Source organism: Drosophila sechellia, chromosome 3L (assembly GCF_004382195.2).
Source record: "Drosophila sechellia strain sech25 chromosome 3L, ASM438219v1, whole genome shotgun sequence".
NCBI classification, from domain to species: domain Eukaryota; kingdom Metazoa; phylum Arthropoda; class Insecta; order Diptera; family Drosophilidae; genus Drosophila; species Drosophila sechellia.
The window spans coordinates 19407179-19423918 of record NC_045951.1 but is presented as its reverse complement, the minus strand read 5'-3'; the positions used below and the strand labels follow the sequence as shown (position 1 = coordinate 19423918).

The 16740-nt window shown below is 41.4% G+C and overlaps 2 protein-coding genes across 4 annotated transcripts in view; both read right to left on the bottom strand.

Annotated features, from left to right (window-relative positions):
* The window catches only part of LOC6619425 (adenylate cyclase type 2), a 38752-nt gene that overhangs the window by 1998 nt on the left and 20014 nt on the right, over nucleotides 1-16740 (bottom strand). Inside the window, exons 3-19 of one of the 2 annotated variants that reach the window (XM_032717675.1) lie at nucleotides 10978-11111; nucleotides 10553-10750; nucleotides 10364-10486; nucleotides 9361-9555; nucleotides 8851-9078; nucleotides 8468-8595; nucleotides 6355-6513; nucleotides 3974-4731; nucleotides 3637-3735; nucleotides 2747-2865; nucleotides 2152-2378; nucleotides 1876-2083; nucleotides 1205-1518; nucleotides 976-1138; nucleotides 704-916; nucleotides 410-514; nucleotides 272-286 (exon numbers count right to left, since the gene is read on the bottom strand). In XM_032717675.1, the coding sequence (XP_032573566.1) occupies nucleotides 272-286; nucleotides 410-514; nucleotides 704-916; nucleotides 976-1138; nucleotides 1205-1518; nucleotides 1876-2083; nucleotides 2152-2378; nucleotides 2747-2865; nucleotides 3637-3735; nucleotides 3974-4731; nucleotides 6355-6513; nucleotides 8468-8595; nucleotides 8851-9078; nucleotides 9361-9555; nucleotides 10364-10486; nucleotides 10553-10750; nucleotides 10978-11111 (3386 nt within the window). The remainder of the gene's footprint in view (nucleotides 1-271; nucleotides 287-409; nucleotides 515-703; nucleotides 917-975; nucleotides 1139-1204; nucleotides 1519-1875; nucleotides 2084-2151; nucleotides 2379-2746; nucleotides 2866-3636; nucleotides 3736-3973; nucleotides 4732-6354; nucleotides 6514-8467; nucleotides 8596-8850; nucleotides 9079-9360; nucleotides 9556-10363; nucleotides 10487-10552; nucleotides 10751-10977; nucleotides 11112-16740) is intronic. The other variant, XM_002043604.2, reaches the window with a different exon arrangement.
* On the bottom strand, nucleotides 13596-14802 carry LOC116800937 (zinc finger BED domain-containing protein 1-like). 2 transcript variants are annotated; one of them, XR_004361689.1, is made up of 3 exons: nucleotides 14576-14802; nucleotides 14273-14427; nucleotides 13596-14205 (listed from the first exon to the last, which is right to left on the bottom strand). XR_004361689.1 is itself a non-coding variant. In XM_032717676.1 (2 exons), the coding sequence occupies exons 1-2, from the start codon at nucleotides 14474-14476 to the stop codon at nucleotides 13783-13785; spliced, it is 627 nt and encodes a 208-aa protein (XP_032573567.1). In that variant the 5' UTR covers nucleotides 14477-14797; the 3' UTR covers nucleotides 13596-13782. The 2 variants fall into 2 exon arrangements, 1 of the variants encoding a protein (XP_032573567.1); XM_032717676.1 differs by having other exon boundaries at nucleotides 14273-14797.

Below are 16740 nucleotides of genomic sequence, written 5' to 3'. Positions count from 1 at the left end.
TTTCCTCTTTGTTTGGTAGTTGTAAAAATTTAATTAAAGCGCTTAGAAGCGATTAAAAGCCATTTGAACAGTAAATAACATTCGGTCGATTGGGATTTATTGGGGGAAAAGGTTGGAATTTAAACTGAATTCCGGCGAGTTTTTGCTTCGGTTCAATTGGATACATTTAATTTTGAAGCTGATGGGATCTGATAATGTGGGCATTTCATCATCATCATCTCCTTGAGATGCGACTGTCACAACCTTAAAGACGAAATCCTTAAAGACTTACCGCAAAGCTACGTGACTAGATTGGACAATCGAGTCAGGATGTTATTTACAGGATTAGTGAAAGCATTGGAAAGATATGAAGTAGACGAGATAGACACAGATTATATCTAGAGCGAGTTCTTGCGAAGATTACACCTACCGTAGCGCCATCCTCCTTGCCGGGTCGCAAACCCGAGGCACACATATATGTGCTCGCTATAGTCTTAATCTTTTCGATTCCACTGAACTTTGGTTTCAAGAGAAGCTGGAAATGAAAATAGTTAATAAGATCATAAGGGAATAACTCATTCTATTAAATGAAGTGAAACACTCAGAGAAAAAACCGTACTCAACTTGAGCATTTTGATCTCAAAATCTAGCCAAGATTGAATCATACACGAATCATGCTCGATGTAACTTTAAGATAATAATAAGATAAGTTAAAGTTACATACCTTATCGAAATCACAAATGATTTCGTTCAACAGACGCAGGCACTCCAGGCCCTGTTTGTTGACATCCGTCTCATCGTAGAACTCCTTGTAGTTGGGAATGGAGGCGAACATGACGGCCACGCAGGAGTAGCTCTCGTGGTAGAGCTCCGTGGAGCGTTCCAGATGCAGGAAATGGGTGGCCACATGGGCCGGCAGGATGTTCTCCAGCAGAATCTAAAGATAGGGAGTTCAAGTACAATCGCTTCTAGATTTTTTAAATGTTTCATTTAGACCTTGTTAATGCCACGCATGGTCTCCACCTCCTCCTGCTCCACCTTCAACTTGGCCTTCCAGAGGAAATCTGTGCGAGCCACATATTCACCCTGGCGATCCAGAGTGTGAAGCACCAAGATGATCACCAGGAGCAAAAGGAAGCCCTTGATCTCAAGTGGCAAGCTGCAAAAACAGAAAGTAGAGTTCAAAGTTAGTAAGAATCTTTCTGTTATAAGTATTTTTCCTTACCCGCATGTGATGTTGGCATCGTTGTACATCTCAAAGAGATCACTGTACCCAAGGACTTTCATCTGTGCGATCACAGCCACCAGCATGGCAATCAGCTTGAGAATAAATCCAGATCGCAGGAAGGCAGAAATCGCAGCCAAACTGATGGCGCAGCAATACAGAAATACGGGCGCAATGGGTATGGCATGGTCGATCTCCCACAGCTGCACATCCTCCAGGGTGGAGTTCACGAACCCACTCGAAAAATTGCTCTCCAGGATGGTCTGATTGGATGATGGCTCCTTGGTTACCCCGTCAGGCACAGTGTAGTTTATCTAGAATAATTTTTATGAGGTGGTGTCATAACTGATTTGGAAATATATATTTTGGGAATATATTATGTTTTGAACTCAATATTATTTAGACTACTAACAGTGAGAATGAAACGTGTTTGAAACATAAGCTTGTTGCTAAACATTTTTATTTTGAGTGATGGTATAATTGTAGGCTATCAGATACTCTTTAATTAACTAGTGCAAGTCCGAAACTTTAACATTAGATAGAAACTGAACTGAACGCTTCTGTCTAGGTTTCAAAAACTTTTTACCGAAACTGGTATACCTTTATTATAATTATGGGTATAATAAAATGCCACTTCTAGTCAGTTAAACGGACTTTTGGCCAAGACTTACCACACTGAACACCGCGCAGGACGAAATAAGGATGTTGACCACGACGAACATGGCCAGCCGCAAGTAGCGACTGCTGGCCACCACCTGGCCGGGACCATTTCGCTCCGTGGTGGAGGCGTGCACGTCCGGCACGGACATGTTGCTCAGGTAGAGGAAGAGGGCCAGCGATACGAAGCTGGCCAGAAGGGATCCAAGGAGGGCCAGGTTCCTGCCGGTGGAGGAACACAGAGCGTGGATGAGTCGAGGAGGTCGTTAATGCGAGTTGATCTCACCTACAATTCGATTACAATCAGCTGGACGACGGCTAGCGAGAGGAAGAGGACGAAGGCGCATATCAGGTCGAACCGGAAGTGCGTATCCGGCTGGGCGCGGTACATGGCCTCCCGGGGCGTATTGCGGTACCACATGGTGAACGGCTTCAGCTCCGTGGGCGGCCCGAAGAAATTAAAATTGAAACATTTACGCTCCGGTGGCAGTAAATTTGATTCAATCATGGCGATGCTCTGCGTACGGAAAAGGGGCAAAAATGAGAAGGACACACAACATAATAGAGTTGGCTTACATTAGGGTACAGTAAAGATTGCCTATAAAGTATTTTGTTTAAGTTTATATTGAAAATTAAATAGAAACAAATATTTTAAAAATAAAAGAAAGCCTTTTATAATTATTAAACCTGCTTATGAATGATTTAGCTTGAAATATATTAAGTTTTTTATTGATATTTAAGCATGTATCCATTGTTTTGAGTTTATAGACCATGCAATCAGCTTTGGCCCCATCCAATTTGCTGATATTTCCTGGCCATTTGAATTTGATTTCCCATACTCCACCCATCCAGAGGCAATTTTATTGGATTTTGGCCTTAACTTACCGCCAGTCCGATGTTCTTCACCAGCTTGGATTCGGCAATATTGGCAAAGGGTCGATCTGCCCCCCAGCACTCCACATATTTGGTCATCTTCGACGAAGGACGATTGCGTGTGACATGACCTGAAAGGATTCAACGTAAAATTAAAGTTTTGTTCCTATATGAAGTAATCAAAATATATTCCAACCAACTTAAATGGACCCTAACCACTTGCCAAATAGCTTCAAAAAGTATTACATTGTGTAAAAGTAAGTGACATTGTAATAGATCACCAAATGCTCCCACTAGTTTACGACAACATTTCGGTCCACCATGATCCCATTAATAATGAAAAATCTCCCCCAAATCGCTGGCATTATTACACCTCAAAAGCAGCACAGTTTTTGCAGTTCAGCTAGTCGCTTTGGGGATTGGGTGGCCAGCCAGACAAGCTCATTAAAAGTCACCCATTCGCATTAAAAATCCCATCAAAGTGACTTTGCCACATGCCGCACTCGATGTCCTTGGCAAATTAAAACTCATAAACCAGCACAGGACCTCCTCGTGCTGCCTCCATGGTTCTCCATGGTGCCTCACGTGCAGCAAGTACTATATACCACCAAAAGGGAGAAAAATCAGCCCAGCTGCTTCGTCAAAGAAGCTTAATTGCCCTGCTCCACGGTTCGCGGTCCATGGTCCATGGTCCATTCTCCATGTTCCATGCCCATCATGGATAAAGTTTTCACAAAGGCCAATCCGCAAACAAATGCAGTCTGTGATAAATTTACGATGCAAAAGTTGCCCTGCCAGCGATAAAATTTTGCATAACCTGAGCTCATTTGTGAAAGTGATTTTCAACTGTTGCGTTTTATATGGCCAGCGAACTGGGGGGCAGTGGGTGGTGGGCTACTTACCCGCATGACTGCGGAAACTTTCTCCGCTGTGGATGGACAGCTTTCGCCCTTCGATGAAGGCTCCGGAGGAGCGGCGTCTGTCGGCGAAGGACATCAGACCTGGTTGGGCGAAACGGAGGTGGGAAAGCGGACACATAAATAAGAGCTAACGCCAGCAGAACTGAAGTGTTAATGCCCATTACGGCCTTTGATTGATGGCAGGATGGATGGATGCATTTAAAAATAAAGGCAATTAGAGGGTAGCTCAAGCAACAAATTAAATGAATTAAGTGTTAATATATTCACATGTCATTTCCATAAGCCATGAAAAGTTATTATAAGTTGAAGAGTTGCTCACCTTGAACGGACAACTTCCGGCGAGATCTCTCCGGTGCCTCGGCCACCGTCAAGCTATTGGAGGCGGATGAAACTCCTCCGGCTGGAGCGGCTGCGGTGGGTGTGACACTCGCCGGATTTGAGGATTGCGCCTGGGCTCCGCTGTTGGAGATGCCGCTCTCTGAGCCACTCATACTGAGCAGATCATCGGCGGGCAGGGAAAGGGCAGCGGACTTGGCCGCCGACTCGGAGGCGGCGGAATCACCACTGCCGCGATGGCCACCATTTGCCTTCGGCTCCTTGCCATTCTTGCCATCCCGATCCCTGTGCATCAGCGGCTCGGTGACGGCAGTGGCCTCATCAGCCTCGTCCTCCTCCTCGGACAGCTCCTTAATGGACATGGAGGCGGCCGAGGCGAGTGGGGCATGCAAAGGTGCCTCCTGGCTATTAGTCGAGGTGGGTGACATCTTCTCGTCAACGATTGCAGGCGGTGGAGCCACAGTTACCGGGAGCAGGCCATCGGCGACATCGGTGGCTTCATGGAAGTGATCCGCCTCCTTGATCTCCTTGGTCTCCTCGTTGGTGGGACTGGGATCGTTCTGCTCAATGCACTCCACCACCCGTGGAACGCTGTATGTGTATGCTGGTTTCGGTGGCACTATGAGATACGATTCCACCTTGTGATCCGCCAGATACGCATCTCGATTGCCACCGTCGCCCTGCTCCACCTCGAACTTGTCGCCCAGGAAGTCCAAAGTTTGCTTCGTGATGTGGACGCGCCTGCAGGATAAACGTACACATGAAAAATTATGTTCAATGCTGGCAGGCTTACAGGGTGTATGAGCAATCTACTTGTATGTATTTTTGTATCTTTTCATTGTTTTATATTTGTATCTACTTGTATGTATCTTTGTATCTTTTCATTGTTTTATATTTTCAATTAGGAAAACCTTAATATTTTAAATATTCTTGAATAGGATGAATATATTAGAAACCTTTTTCAAGCTTGAATTTGCTATCTACTTTGTATATATTTTTTTATATATTTATATTTATATATTTGTATATATTTTTCCAGTGTACACACATATACAGTTTTAGGCAAAATAAATTATCCTGGCACTGCCTACTGTCATTTACCCTATATGTTACGCAAATTTGTATATATTTTTGCTGAGGAAGAGCAATTCGTGCATGAAGAACGAATTGAGGCGTCTGAGTGTTTTCCGGCTCATTGACTGTAGCATTTCAATTCAATTCAATTCCAAATAATTGAAGTCTGCGTGTGTGACCGCAGGTAAGATAATAGAAAACATTTCAGCATTTTCAGCTAGCATTCAGCCGAAGGACTCGAGTGTGCGGCTTAGCTACGCGAAATGAATAAACCAAAAGAAACTTGTTTGTTTGTGAAAGTATGAAAGTAAACTGGTGAAAGCGGGCTAAGAGCTTCAGACTTTGGTATTTGCCAAGCAAACATACGGAATTTCCGGGCAAAAGAATTAAGCAGAGCTGGAACATATTTTAAATTTAATTACACGTAAATGCTTGGCTGTTAAATTGGATTTAAATGGACGGTGAAATTTTTGTATTAAAAATATTTGAATGCGACGTCATGCATTTCTTTTTCACAAAGAATTAAAAAAAAAACCAATTACCACCGCATTAATGCGAAAATGTACTGAAATTTGGGCTGAACAATGAAAGTCATTTGAAATTCTTCAGCTTCATATGCGGCACAAACATTTAATTAAAATTGAACAAATGTAGGTATTCATTAATACAAAAATTCCCTGCTAACTTTTTGGTTCTTTTTCGAGTTGCAGCACTTTGAATATTGTGCAAAACTTGAACTGAAACCCGTTTAATTGGGACCACGTCGAGGCTAATTTAACTTGCCATTACGAGTACTTGACTCGCTTTGCAATGCCACAGCCATTAGAGGCGCCTCCCGCCCACTTTTCCAGCCCACTTTCAACACCCGCTGGCTCCGCGTTTTGTTTATTTATTTTTGTTCGCCTCGCTCATCAGCTTTGTCATTCGTACAAGCACCTTGGCGGAATGAAAGAAACGCTCGCACACACTGCTCAAAAAGTCTTAGTTACAATTTGAAATTATATCTTAATTATGTGAGAAGCTGAAATAATTGATTCCTTTCCATCTGCAGGATTTTATTTAATCTGCTTGATAGAGGAATATTATAGTTATTCAATATTTAGACAGTTTGGTTTTAAGATACATTGGTTTTTAAGATAAATAATATCTAAATATTATTTAAATATAAATAATACAGCATTTCAATTATAAAATACCAAGATATAATACAAATTTATATATATATTATAATATATTCTTTTATTATATATGCTTGCAAACATTTCCTCCAGTGTATACACACACACTTACCCAGCGACACCGCCGCTCTCCATGTGGTTGGCCAATGTAACGTCGTCGCTCCAAACATCAAATTGCCACTTGCGTAGGCCAAGGACGCCGCAGAGTACGTTGCCAGTGTGGATGCCAATTCGCATGTCGACATTTATGCCGGTCGCCTCACGCACGTGTCTGCCGGAATAAGCGAGTGGGAATGAAATGAGGAACGAAGGGCAAACAAACAATGCAGGCAGCACAAAGGATATAAGGATATAAGGATATGCGCACACAACTACGGGCTAGTTGCCGCCGTCGTATTAACAATTTTATGGCCCATAAAACACAAGCGGACCACGTCGACTCCACTCCAGCCTGATGGACGAGTATGATATGGGGAATCCGACGGTGGATAGCGGCAAAGCTCTACTTATAGGTACACTGAGAAATACGTGTAGCTCAAAAAAAAAATATTCTAAAATGAATTACAGGTAAAGGGAAGCATTCCACGCATATATAGTGACGATCAATCTTAACATGTCCGTCTGTTCGTATGCTTGTCCGTATAAACTAAAATATCTTGGGAGCTGCAAGGGCTAGAAAGGGCTAGAGATTAAGCAGGCAGATTCTGTTCTATCTGTCTATCTTGCTAATTTCTAGAGATATTTAAAAAGATTATAGTAAAGATATAGTAACGGATATCTGATGATCAAGAACATCGACCAATAAAATGTCAACTGATAGTTGCAATAAATATTTTAAGTGTATTCAAGGTGCGAAGGTGCTTCCTAGCAGAAAGTCTAGTCCCACAGAAAGTGGCTAGAAAGCGACTGTCGGCCGACAACAAGTTCTTGACTTATTAACTTTAACCAGCGTTTTCCTTGGCCTGCCGTCGGGTCAAATGAGCCGCATCGAAGGTCAAATCACTTGGGAGTCCTTCAGGCTTTTATTTGCTTGTGCCCTTCCTGGCCATTTGGCGAGCAGGATATGGATATGGCCGCAAAACAGGACAAACAAGGAAACTGATTTTCGATCCGGATTTGGGATCTCTTTGAATTTCGGAGTGCCAAAGTTTTCGGGAAACAGAAAGTTTAACCAATTTTGATTGAGCTGCATAATTTGTGTAAATATTTTCCGAGCTAAAAGAAAAAAAGAAAAAAAAATAAAAACACAAATGACTTTGCGACGAAATTCGTGGCATACATTTTGGGGCAAGTCGATGGGGGCGATATTAAAGTTTCATATTGTCCTGGCTTTGCGACCAAACGAAGATGCAATTCATAATTTAATGAATGTTGCCTTTTCGGCTCAAAAACTTTTGGCATTTTCCCTGGCGGCTTGTTAAGCACGACGAAAGTCAACAGTAGGAGCAGCTTTTTGACCAAGTTTGCGGGAGGAACAAAGCCAACTTAAGAGCAAAGATTAAAGGGCCACGGATCTGGAACCGAAAGGCAATGGAATAAAGGAAGGCCAGCGGAGAAAAATAAACAATAGAAATGAGAAATAAGCACAGAGAGCAATAAAAATGGCAAAAGCCAAAATGAGTGGATCCTTTTCGTCCTGAGGCCACTTGTGCATAAAATCTCGCGTGTAATAAAATGGCCTTTGTGTCGATATTGTTTATTGTATTTTATGATGTTTCTCTTTGGAATTCGCTTCTTTTTTTGGGCTCATCTCGTTCGTGTGCCTTTATTGCATAATACGTTTTTAATGGTCATCTATAAAACGAGGAATTCGGAATGTGACTCCAACTGGAATATCTAAGTTTCCTCCTACACACCTCCTCCTTACACCTCCTATTAACTTAAGCTTTAATCACTCTTTGCCAAGTTTTGCAACCAAAGTGCAAAACTAAGCAAACAAAGGACGATTCCTGGCCCAGTTAACAAAGATTTAGCTAGCCGCAAAGCCAACAATCACGGTGTCAAATGGCCTTGGCCAAAGCAGCTCCGACTGAAGCTCAAAGGACGGCCAGGAGCGAAAGACAAACAAGTCGTACACCCGATGACGGGTCCAATGCAAATGTTTGCATTACCAACAGTCACTGCCCACCACCCAAACCCAAACCCAAACCGAACCAAGCCAAGCCAAACCGTCTGAATCGGATGCAAAAGAGCCAAAAGCGATGGCCACGCGAAAACCCACTCACCTGATGGCATCGATCATCTGCAGGCCCATGTTGACACAGTTGGTTGCATGTTGGGGCCGGGAAATGGGCAGGCCGGACACACAGTAATAACAATCCCCCAGGATCTTGATGCGTAGGCATTGGTTCTCCTGCGGGAATGGAGCAATTAATTACTATTTACCATGTGGAGTGGTTACACATGTCGCACTGTTTCATGTTCATGTAAAAGAGTTTAATACAAGTGTAAATAATTTCTATAATAAAATCTAATTTATTATAAGAATTATTATATTAAATGCATGTCTCTAAAGCATTCATTAAACACATTATACCATACATAGGAAACTGGATCCTTTTTCTGCTCAATATTATGACCTCTAGCTCCATTACACCATCTAGCTTACCTGCGCTATTTGATCGAATCGTCCAAACAGATCGTTCAGGGTCTTCACCAAATCGCTGGCCGTCAGGGAACTTGAAAGGGGCGTGAAGTTGACAATATCAGCGAACAGAATGGTGACATTCGTGTGCCGCTGGACGTGGAGCTCATGGAACCGGGTGGCCGAGGTGGACGCCTGTCCTCCGGCTCTCTGACAGGCATCCGCCATTTTCAGCATGATGCTGCGCTTCACCTGCGAAGGACGAAGAAGCAACAGTATAACGATTACTTTTATATTACGTATACGCCCCAGTGACACGAAAATACAGATGGCACATAATACAACATAATTAAATTCCGTTAAAATTGATTATAATTTAAAATATTAATGTAATGCCAAATAAAAATATTAAATATTTGTATTAAATATATTTCAGAAAAAAAGTACTTATTGAAATGACAGTCGACTTCCTTTCGTTTAATTGTTAATATTTTAGTAACGTATTTATTAATTTTTGTTAATTAATATACCCACCTCGGCGGCGATGTAGGCGGGAATGACGCTGAGGAGCAGCTGCTCCTGCTGCTCCCGCTCGCACTCGAGCTTCACGCGCTGCTCGATTCCCGTCCTGGTTCCGTCCACGGTCCGGTTGTGGGCTGCGTCCGACATGATGCGGTAGTAGAGACCGGAAACGGAGGCGCTGGCCAGCATCACAATCTCCCCGAAGAGCTAAGAGCGGCGGGATATATGTGTATGTATGTATAGTACAAATACAAGAGCGGGTGAGCACGTTCCATAAATAATGAGTGTCTAACCCGAGATGGCAATTATCCTTGTGTCCCTGCATCGCGGCAAAAAACGCGATGCAACCTAATTAACAAATCAAGGAGCAGGGGATTCCGGATTGGCAGGAACCAGTGGGAACCCATTGGGAAAGTTGTGGAGTAGGGGGAATTGAAACGAGCTGGAGAACAAATTATTTCTCGCCCAGCTGGTGCAATTAAATTAAATAGTTGTAGCAAAAGGGAAAAAGTGAAAAAATTGCATTACGCAGAGAAATGCCATTTGGCTGTTGTTTTTCCACTGGATTAATGGGAGCTCAGTTAATATTTTGTTTAATATACTACAATCTTAGTATGAGAAAACAATGTATATTCCTCAGTGGCATGTAACTTAAATGTACCTTTGGCTATTTATCTTCGGAAAATAATAAACCAGAAAGGATGCAAGTAATAGCAATGTTAACAGAACAACCGAAAAATATTCTGTAACTGTCTTATGTCCCTTTTTTTTTTTTAAATTCAGTATAAACTACTTTGAGTATTATAAAATAATAGCTATTGAAACCAAATGTGGATTGTGCTCCCCAATGCCCTCCAATTAATTGTCCCCGTCGATTCGCGGAATAATCCCCACTTCGCATCTTCCATGGTCATAATGGTAATCTCCCATCATATGGAAACTAATCCCATTGCTGGTCTTTGGCCAACATTCATGGGGATCTATGGGAAAAGCAAATAAATGGCGGTGGACTTACCATTGGCAAATTGGGCGCGTAGTCGGGACTTGTGCCGATGCGGTAAACGATGTGAATGGCGGTCATGAATAGAGCCAGGACCACGGAGACGGGCCACGAAATGGGCAGCATGGAGTGGATGCACTGAGGAGAGAGCCATAAGTAGCATAATCCCCCCGGGGAGTGGCATTGCACCGGACTTGGACTTACCAGGAAGAGGGCGTACATGGGCAGGGGAGCCAGTTCGTCTCCGGTGATGGCCGCAATGGTGCCCAGCGAGAAGGTGGTGACGATGGCGAAGGCCAAGGCGGCGGCCGGGGAGCTCAGCACCGCCGGGAACTGCAGGGCCGTGAGAATGGAGCCCGAGACTAGGGCAGCCAGGACTAAGAGCATCGTCTGCACCAGGTGCTGAGAAAGCCACAAGCAAAACAGAGAGAAATATAATTAGTTGGAAATTTTTGCTAGCAAAGTAATATTTCTTAAATATTGCTAAAACTAAGAAAAAAAATATTTGACAAAAATAAATCATTATATCTTGTAAATCTTTTAGAACAATGATTTTATTTAAAGAATTTTTTTTCTGTGCCTTTGCTTGGTGAGCCATTTCAGGCAATCTAAGTGTGGTAAAAGCTCACCTGGTCGTAAACGATGCCAATTATTATGGACACAACACATGCCAGCAGCGAAGTTAACAATCCCGATCTGAAGAGCGACTTGCGGAGCCTCTGGCGGTAGCGGGTGTATAAATCGTTTAGGTGGATGTCCTCAGCTGAAAAAGTGGACAGAAGATGGGTGTATTAGCATCCGTAAGGTAATCGTGTCTTTGTAAAAAGATGGGCCAACGATAAGTAATATACTAAGCCTTGAATAAATTGGTATAATATTTATAAAATTAATAAGTAACACTGCATATATAATTATATTAATAATATTCCACAGAAAACTGCCTGAAGCATGAATCTTGAGTTATAGGAACTTAAAGTTGAAAAAACAATCACCTAACTTATTCTTCAGTATATGCAATAATTTTAGTGCACATTTGTGTGCTTATGCAGGCCAATTAACTGCGGTAATTTAATTCTCAGCTATTTCCTGAATTTATTAAGACTCGCATAAATCCATAATCTTAATTGCTTCGTGCCGGGCCAAAGTTCAGCTGCCTCCTGGCGATTTCTGAAGTTCTTATGGTTCTTATGGTCGTACGTACGATGATGGGCGGCTCCTTTGAGAGAGAATTAATTGTCCGCCCACCGAAGGAAACGCCTGACCGTCTGGCATTTAAATTTGATATTTAACATTGGCATACATTTCACAGACGCCCACGCCGGAAATCGAATACTGTGCAAAAAGACCCCACATCCATGGCATTCCACCTCCTTTCAATTTCACAGACAATTGTCTTTGAAAAGAAACTTAATTGAGCTGTCACGAGCCAAAGTGTGTGTGTTATATGCAATATGGAATCACATATCACCTTTGGCTGCAACAGAAATAACTTAATCGATATGTAGAAAATAAAAGTCAAACCTGAATGCTTTTTGACTGCACATGTTGTTTAAGGTTCCATTAAATGCTGTCACAAAATTGAAATCGAGGCAGTTAAACATGCTTATATGTACCTATATATTTACATGGCTGTCATTAAGGGAAAATAGTATCAATACACGCCCATGGCGTTTATAAATCAACAGACAGTTGATGAAAGTACACGCACTACAATTACCCTCGAAACGAAATTAGCATATTGCTTTTTTGTACAATTTGTAAATCGATACGCACGGATTTATAGCCCGCTAATTGACGGTGTTAAAGTGTTTGATTTATTTATGGCCACCGACGTGCCAGATAAGCCAGGCCCAGTGGATATTTGGCAACAGATTAGTCTATTTATAGATGTGTTCTGGTAACTTCAATTTTTTTGTCTGCCAGCTGAATTGATTTCTACCCTTCGCACAGAGTGGAATTATCGGCTCAAACAAGGCGATCCAATAAATCAATATAACAAAGTTGGGGAGTTCTCAAGGAAAAAAAAACAGAAAAGTGGAAAGTCAATTGGTCAAAAAAGTGGGACTTTCCCGCAAATTATGGGCCCAATGAATGTGGAAACATTTCTGAGGGGTCCTCTTTTCTTAATACTTAAAAATTGTTTATGGAAGGTAATAATTTTGAGCTTCGACCATTTCGTTTTTATTGGAGTTCCCAGTAGCTAAGAATAAAAAACATCCACTTTAATGGATTTCTCTTTTCAACTTTCTTTTATTTAATACATTTAAGCAGGAAACATAAGCCATTAGGCATTAAAGAAAGGAAAGTCTATAAACTGGCTTGAAATGCATTTATATTTAAAGACTGGAATAAGAATAAGGTTTTATTCAACCAACAAGCTTAAAATTGAATGCGGAAGAATAAAATGTTTAGTAGCTCAGCATTATATTTATGAATATAATTTTTAAGCATTTTATCCAAGAAATCTGAAAGGAAAGAGCACAAAAAATCCTCTTGTACTGCATTATTATTTATAAGTAGGGAATTTGGTATTAAATATACATAACAAACTGCTGGGTGAGCTATAAAAATGGCGAACCACACTTAAACGCCTTGTCGACAGCGCATTAGGTTAAGGATTCTCGTACGAGGAGTGAGTGAAAAATTTAGGAAAAGCCACAGGCAGGATAAAATAAGTCGAGTGGCAAACGGCAGAGGACAGGACCGCATACAGTACCACGTTATATGGCGAATGGAGCTGCCTTCACTTGTTTATTCTCCGCAATTAAACAGAAATTCTTTGGACACGAACCGAGGTCCTGGATGTGTAAGCGTATATGTTTGTATCTGTGTTTTTATAAGCGCCAGCAAACACACACACACAGCTGCAGAGTGACAGATGCTCTTGTGTGTGAGTGTGTAAGTGTATTAGTGTGCATTAGAGTGAATCGATATTTGTATTCTATTGGAATGTTAGATGCAACAGAACAAACGGGCATTTGAATAAACTCTATTTTCAACTCGGCTTTCATTCAAAGCTTTAAGTTTAATTTTTTATTCAATCAAATTGTATCACCCTAGTGCGTTGACTCATAAAAAATAAAGCGACTTAAGTGAAACAGTTGCAGACAACCTAGACGAAGACACGATGACAACGACAGCAAAGGCGACATTTGCCAAAGCTTTCGGCATAGATTTTATGTCATCCCGCACCTGAAGCGCTGAAATCCGCAACGGATTCCCCATCCTACACATATGTGCGATTAAGTATGTGCGGACTAGTGTTGGGTAATCCTAGTTCAATTTGAGGAATAAGTTCGTTCGTTCGTTTAAAATCAATGAACTAGGTCGTTCATTTAGTTCAATCGTTCATTTTTTAAACTTGCTTAAAGGTGCTTCAAAAAAAAAAAATGTTATGAATTTATTTCATACAATGCTGTCATTGAAAATTAATATTATTTATTCAATTGCATGCGAGCAATCATATGTGAGCTCATAACAGTTGCCTCACTCTCAATAAAATGAGCTGTAACAGCAATATAACTTTCATTTGCAAGAGAGGTCCAACAATCCGTTGTCAAACAAACTGCAGATGCCAGCTCCATTTTTTCTTTGACGCTACCAACAATTTCGTCCCGAAGCTTTGGAAGAAGCACGTTGGACAGCGTTTTTCGAGTGGGCATCTTGTATCCGGGGCAATTAGACACATCATCTATGAGCTGCTTGAAATCAGGCTCTTCTACAATTCGCAATGCATGATGACCTTTTGCAATCATACGAACTAGTTGCCTATCAATTTTCTCAGCTTTCCCGGCAGCCGGTGGTCGTTGAATGAACGAAGTTATTACTTGCTGTTGGGGTCCAATTATCTGAGGAGTCTATGTTAAAAGAAATCAAGAATTTAGTAAGCCTACTTAAATGAATAAATCAAAATATTATGTTTACATTTGCTTCCTGTCGGCTTTCATTGGTTTGGCGCTTTGTTTCCTCCAAAGCTGCTGGGTGGTTATTTTTAAGGTGACGCGATAAGTTTCCTTGCGATCCACCAGCCACACTAAGCACAGTTTTGCAGTATTTGCATTTAGCACTCTTCTCATCCACTGAATCAAAGAAATTCCAAACTTTGCTATGCTTTCGTTTTGAAGCCATAGATACGCACAAACTTGTAAGCCGTAGTTTTAAATGTATTCGAAAATTAATCAGCTTATTCGATAAGCGAACTTTCGAACTAAATGAACTAAGACCAACCTATCGAACTAAGTGAACTCAGACCGACCTATCGAACTAAGTGAACAACGAACGAACGATCAGGGTAAGAGATCAAAATGAACGACGTGAACTAAGTGAACTATATTGAACTAAGTGAACTAAATTGAACTATCGAACTATATTGAACTATAAAGGCAGACCTAGTTCGTTCGTTCAGTTTGGTGAATAGTTCAATTTAGTTCGTTCGTTCACGAACGACACAACACTAGTGCGGACACATTGTCAGGGCATCCTGGCATCCAAGGATCCTGGCATCCTGGTTGAGATGGGGGAGGGACCAGGTGATTAGGAAGATTGAGTTCGTTGCCAACGAATTTTCATGTGGACCGTCATCGCATTAAAGTTGCAGAGCAGCCCTGAACCGTAGCGAAAGATGGCTCGCATCCATCCTCCGTGTTAAGCTATTGGGTAAACGGCTTAGTAATAAAACAGTTCCTGAAACGGGCCACGCGAAACTGCAGCCCAGCAGCACATGGAGGAAATCTCAATCCGGCGGGCGGGAAATATGATTTAAATCGATGTGGGAAACCATACGATACTCTACTTTAGTCATATACATTACTAGAATACCGTATGTAGTAAAATTAAGTTGCAGTCATTTTACAAGGCTTTTTACAAGATATAGAATGTTGAGACTCAGAGCAAGAAGCTTTGAGGTGATTTGGACTTAATGATCTAGACTTTTTCCCATTTCGTTTGTGTGATCAATGGCCAGGTATTTAAGGGGTATAAGGGGAAGACAGGAATCCGAGAAGGATTTCAAGTGTCCTTTGTTTCATTCGAGGGTTATTCAATGGATTCCTGTTTCCACCATGAGTGGCGTTTTAATATTCAAGAGACCATCCGAAATGCAATCCGAGACATTTAATAAAATATTCAATATTTTTCCGCTTGGTCCGTAATATGCACGAAATAAATATATAATTTAGCATTTAATTTTCAATGATTTACGTATTGCGGTTTTGACAGTTTTTCCACAACTGTTAATTGAAAATGCACCGAGTTTTGCAGACACAAAATACATATTTTTTTGTGAGTATGCAGCTCTGCATAAACTTTAAATCTGTGCTGCACTTTTTAGCTATATACCTCACGCCCATTTATATTTTCTCTGGCTCGTTAGCTACTGCCAGTTTCCATTAATTTAGCAAACATTTGGCCCAGCTGCTGTATTGAAATTTTGAAAATACTTTCCTTCTTGGCTATAAGGCAGCCTGAAAGCATGCAACACCATTGGCCGTGGGCGTTGGAGTTGCGAAAAATATTGCACATACGACCCGTCGGCCCAACATAAAATGCAACAAAATGCAACCTGCAGTGGCTGCAGATGCCGCACATGCCTGACAGCCACTCCAAGTTGCAACCGCTGCTGCCACCTGCTGCAACATTGCAAATTACATCCTTCGGGCTGAGACAGGAATTACAAGCTTTTATGCGCTGAATCGTGGGCCGCATGGCAAGCAGCTGGCAAATGGCAGACACCAGAACACCAGGCCATGTTCCATGTCCCTCCGCAAGTATTCCAAAGTTGGTTATTTCAGCACGAGGCCTTGCAGTGGATTCCCTTTGGAGCCACATTTTCTAGGGGTTTAGTCAGAGGATCTACGCTCCGGTCGATTTGTTTGCATTCACTTTGATTTTATGGCCCATTCCAAGCGAAAGTATATTTGATGGGTTTTTATGTTTTCCCGAGACAACCATTCACACGAACAAGCGGAAGATACATTTCAAGTCCTTATATGGTTGGAAAATATGTTTATAGCTTTATACTTTTCCATCTTATTTCAGATTATTATTTAAATTATTTATTTAATTTTTTGAAATACGTCGAATTGTTATAAATACCTAATCAATCAATGTGTACAACAAGATATAAACGTAGCTTCTTCTATTATTTATTTAAATGCTGTTATCATACCTAATTTAACAGCTTCATCTTACTTTTATCACATCAGCTTCCCTGGCACAAACCATCAACACCTGGCTCGAATAAATAATAGTCCATTGGGCAGATGAAAATAAGCTACAACCGAACAAATCGGTGACAATATAACAACGAAAACGGAAACAAAAGAAATGCCCGTAGCCACCCCATTTGCTAATGGCAAAACTGAAAGGATACCGTGTCCTGGCAGCGCATTAAT

Bases quoted from the DNA above. Each gene is read 5' to 3' on its own strand.
- LOC116800937 (XM_032717676.1), bottom strand. From the start codon at position 14,476: ATGGCTTCAAAACGAAAGCATAGCAAAGTTTGGAATTTCTTTGATTCA. The intron at 14,206-14,272 runs GTAAACATAATA...CTTTTAACATAG, and splicing joins AAAGCCGACAGGAAGCAAAT to ACTCCTCAGATAATTGGACC.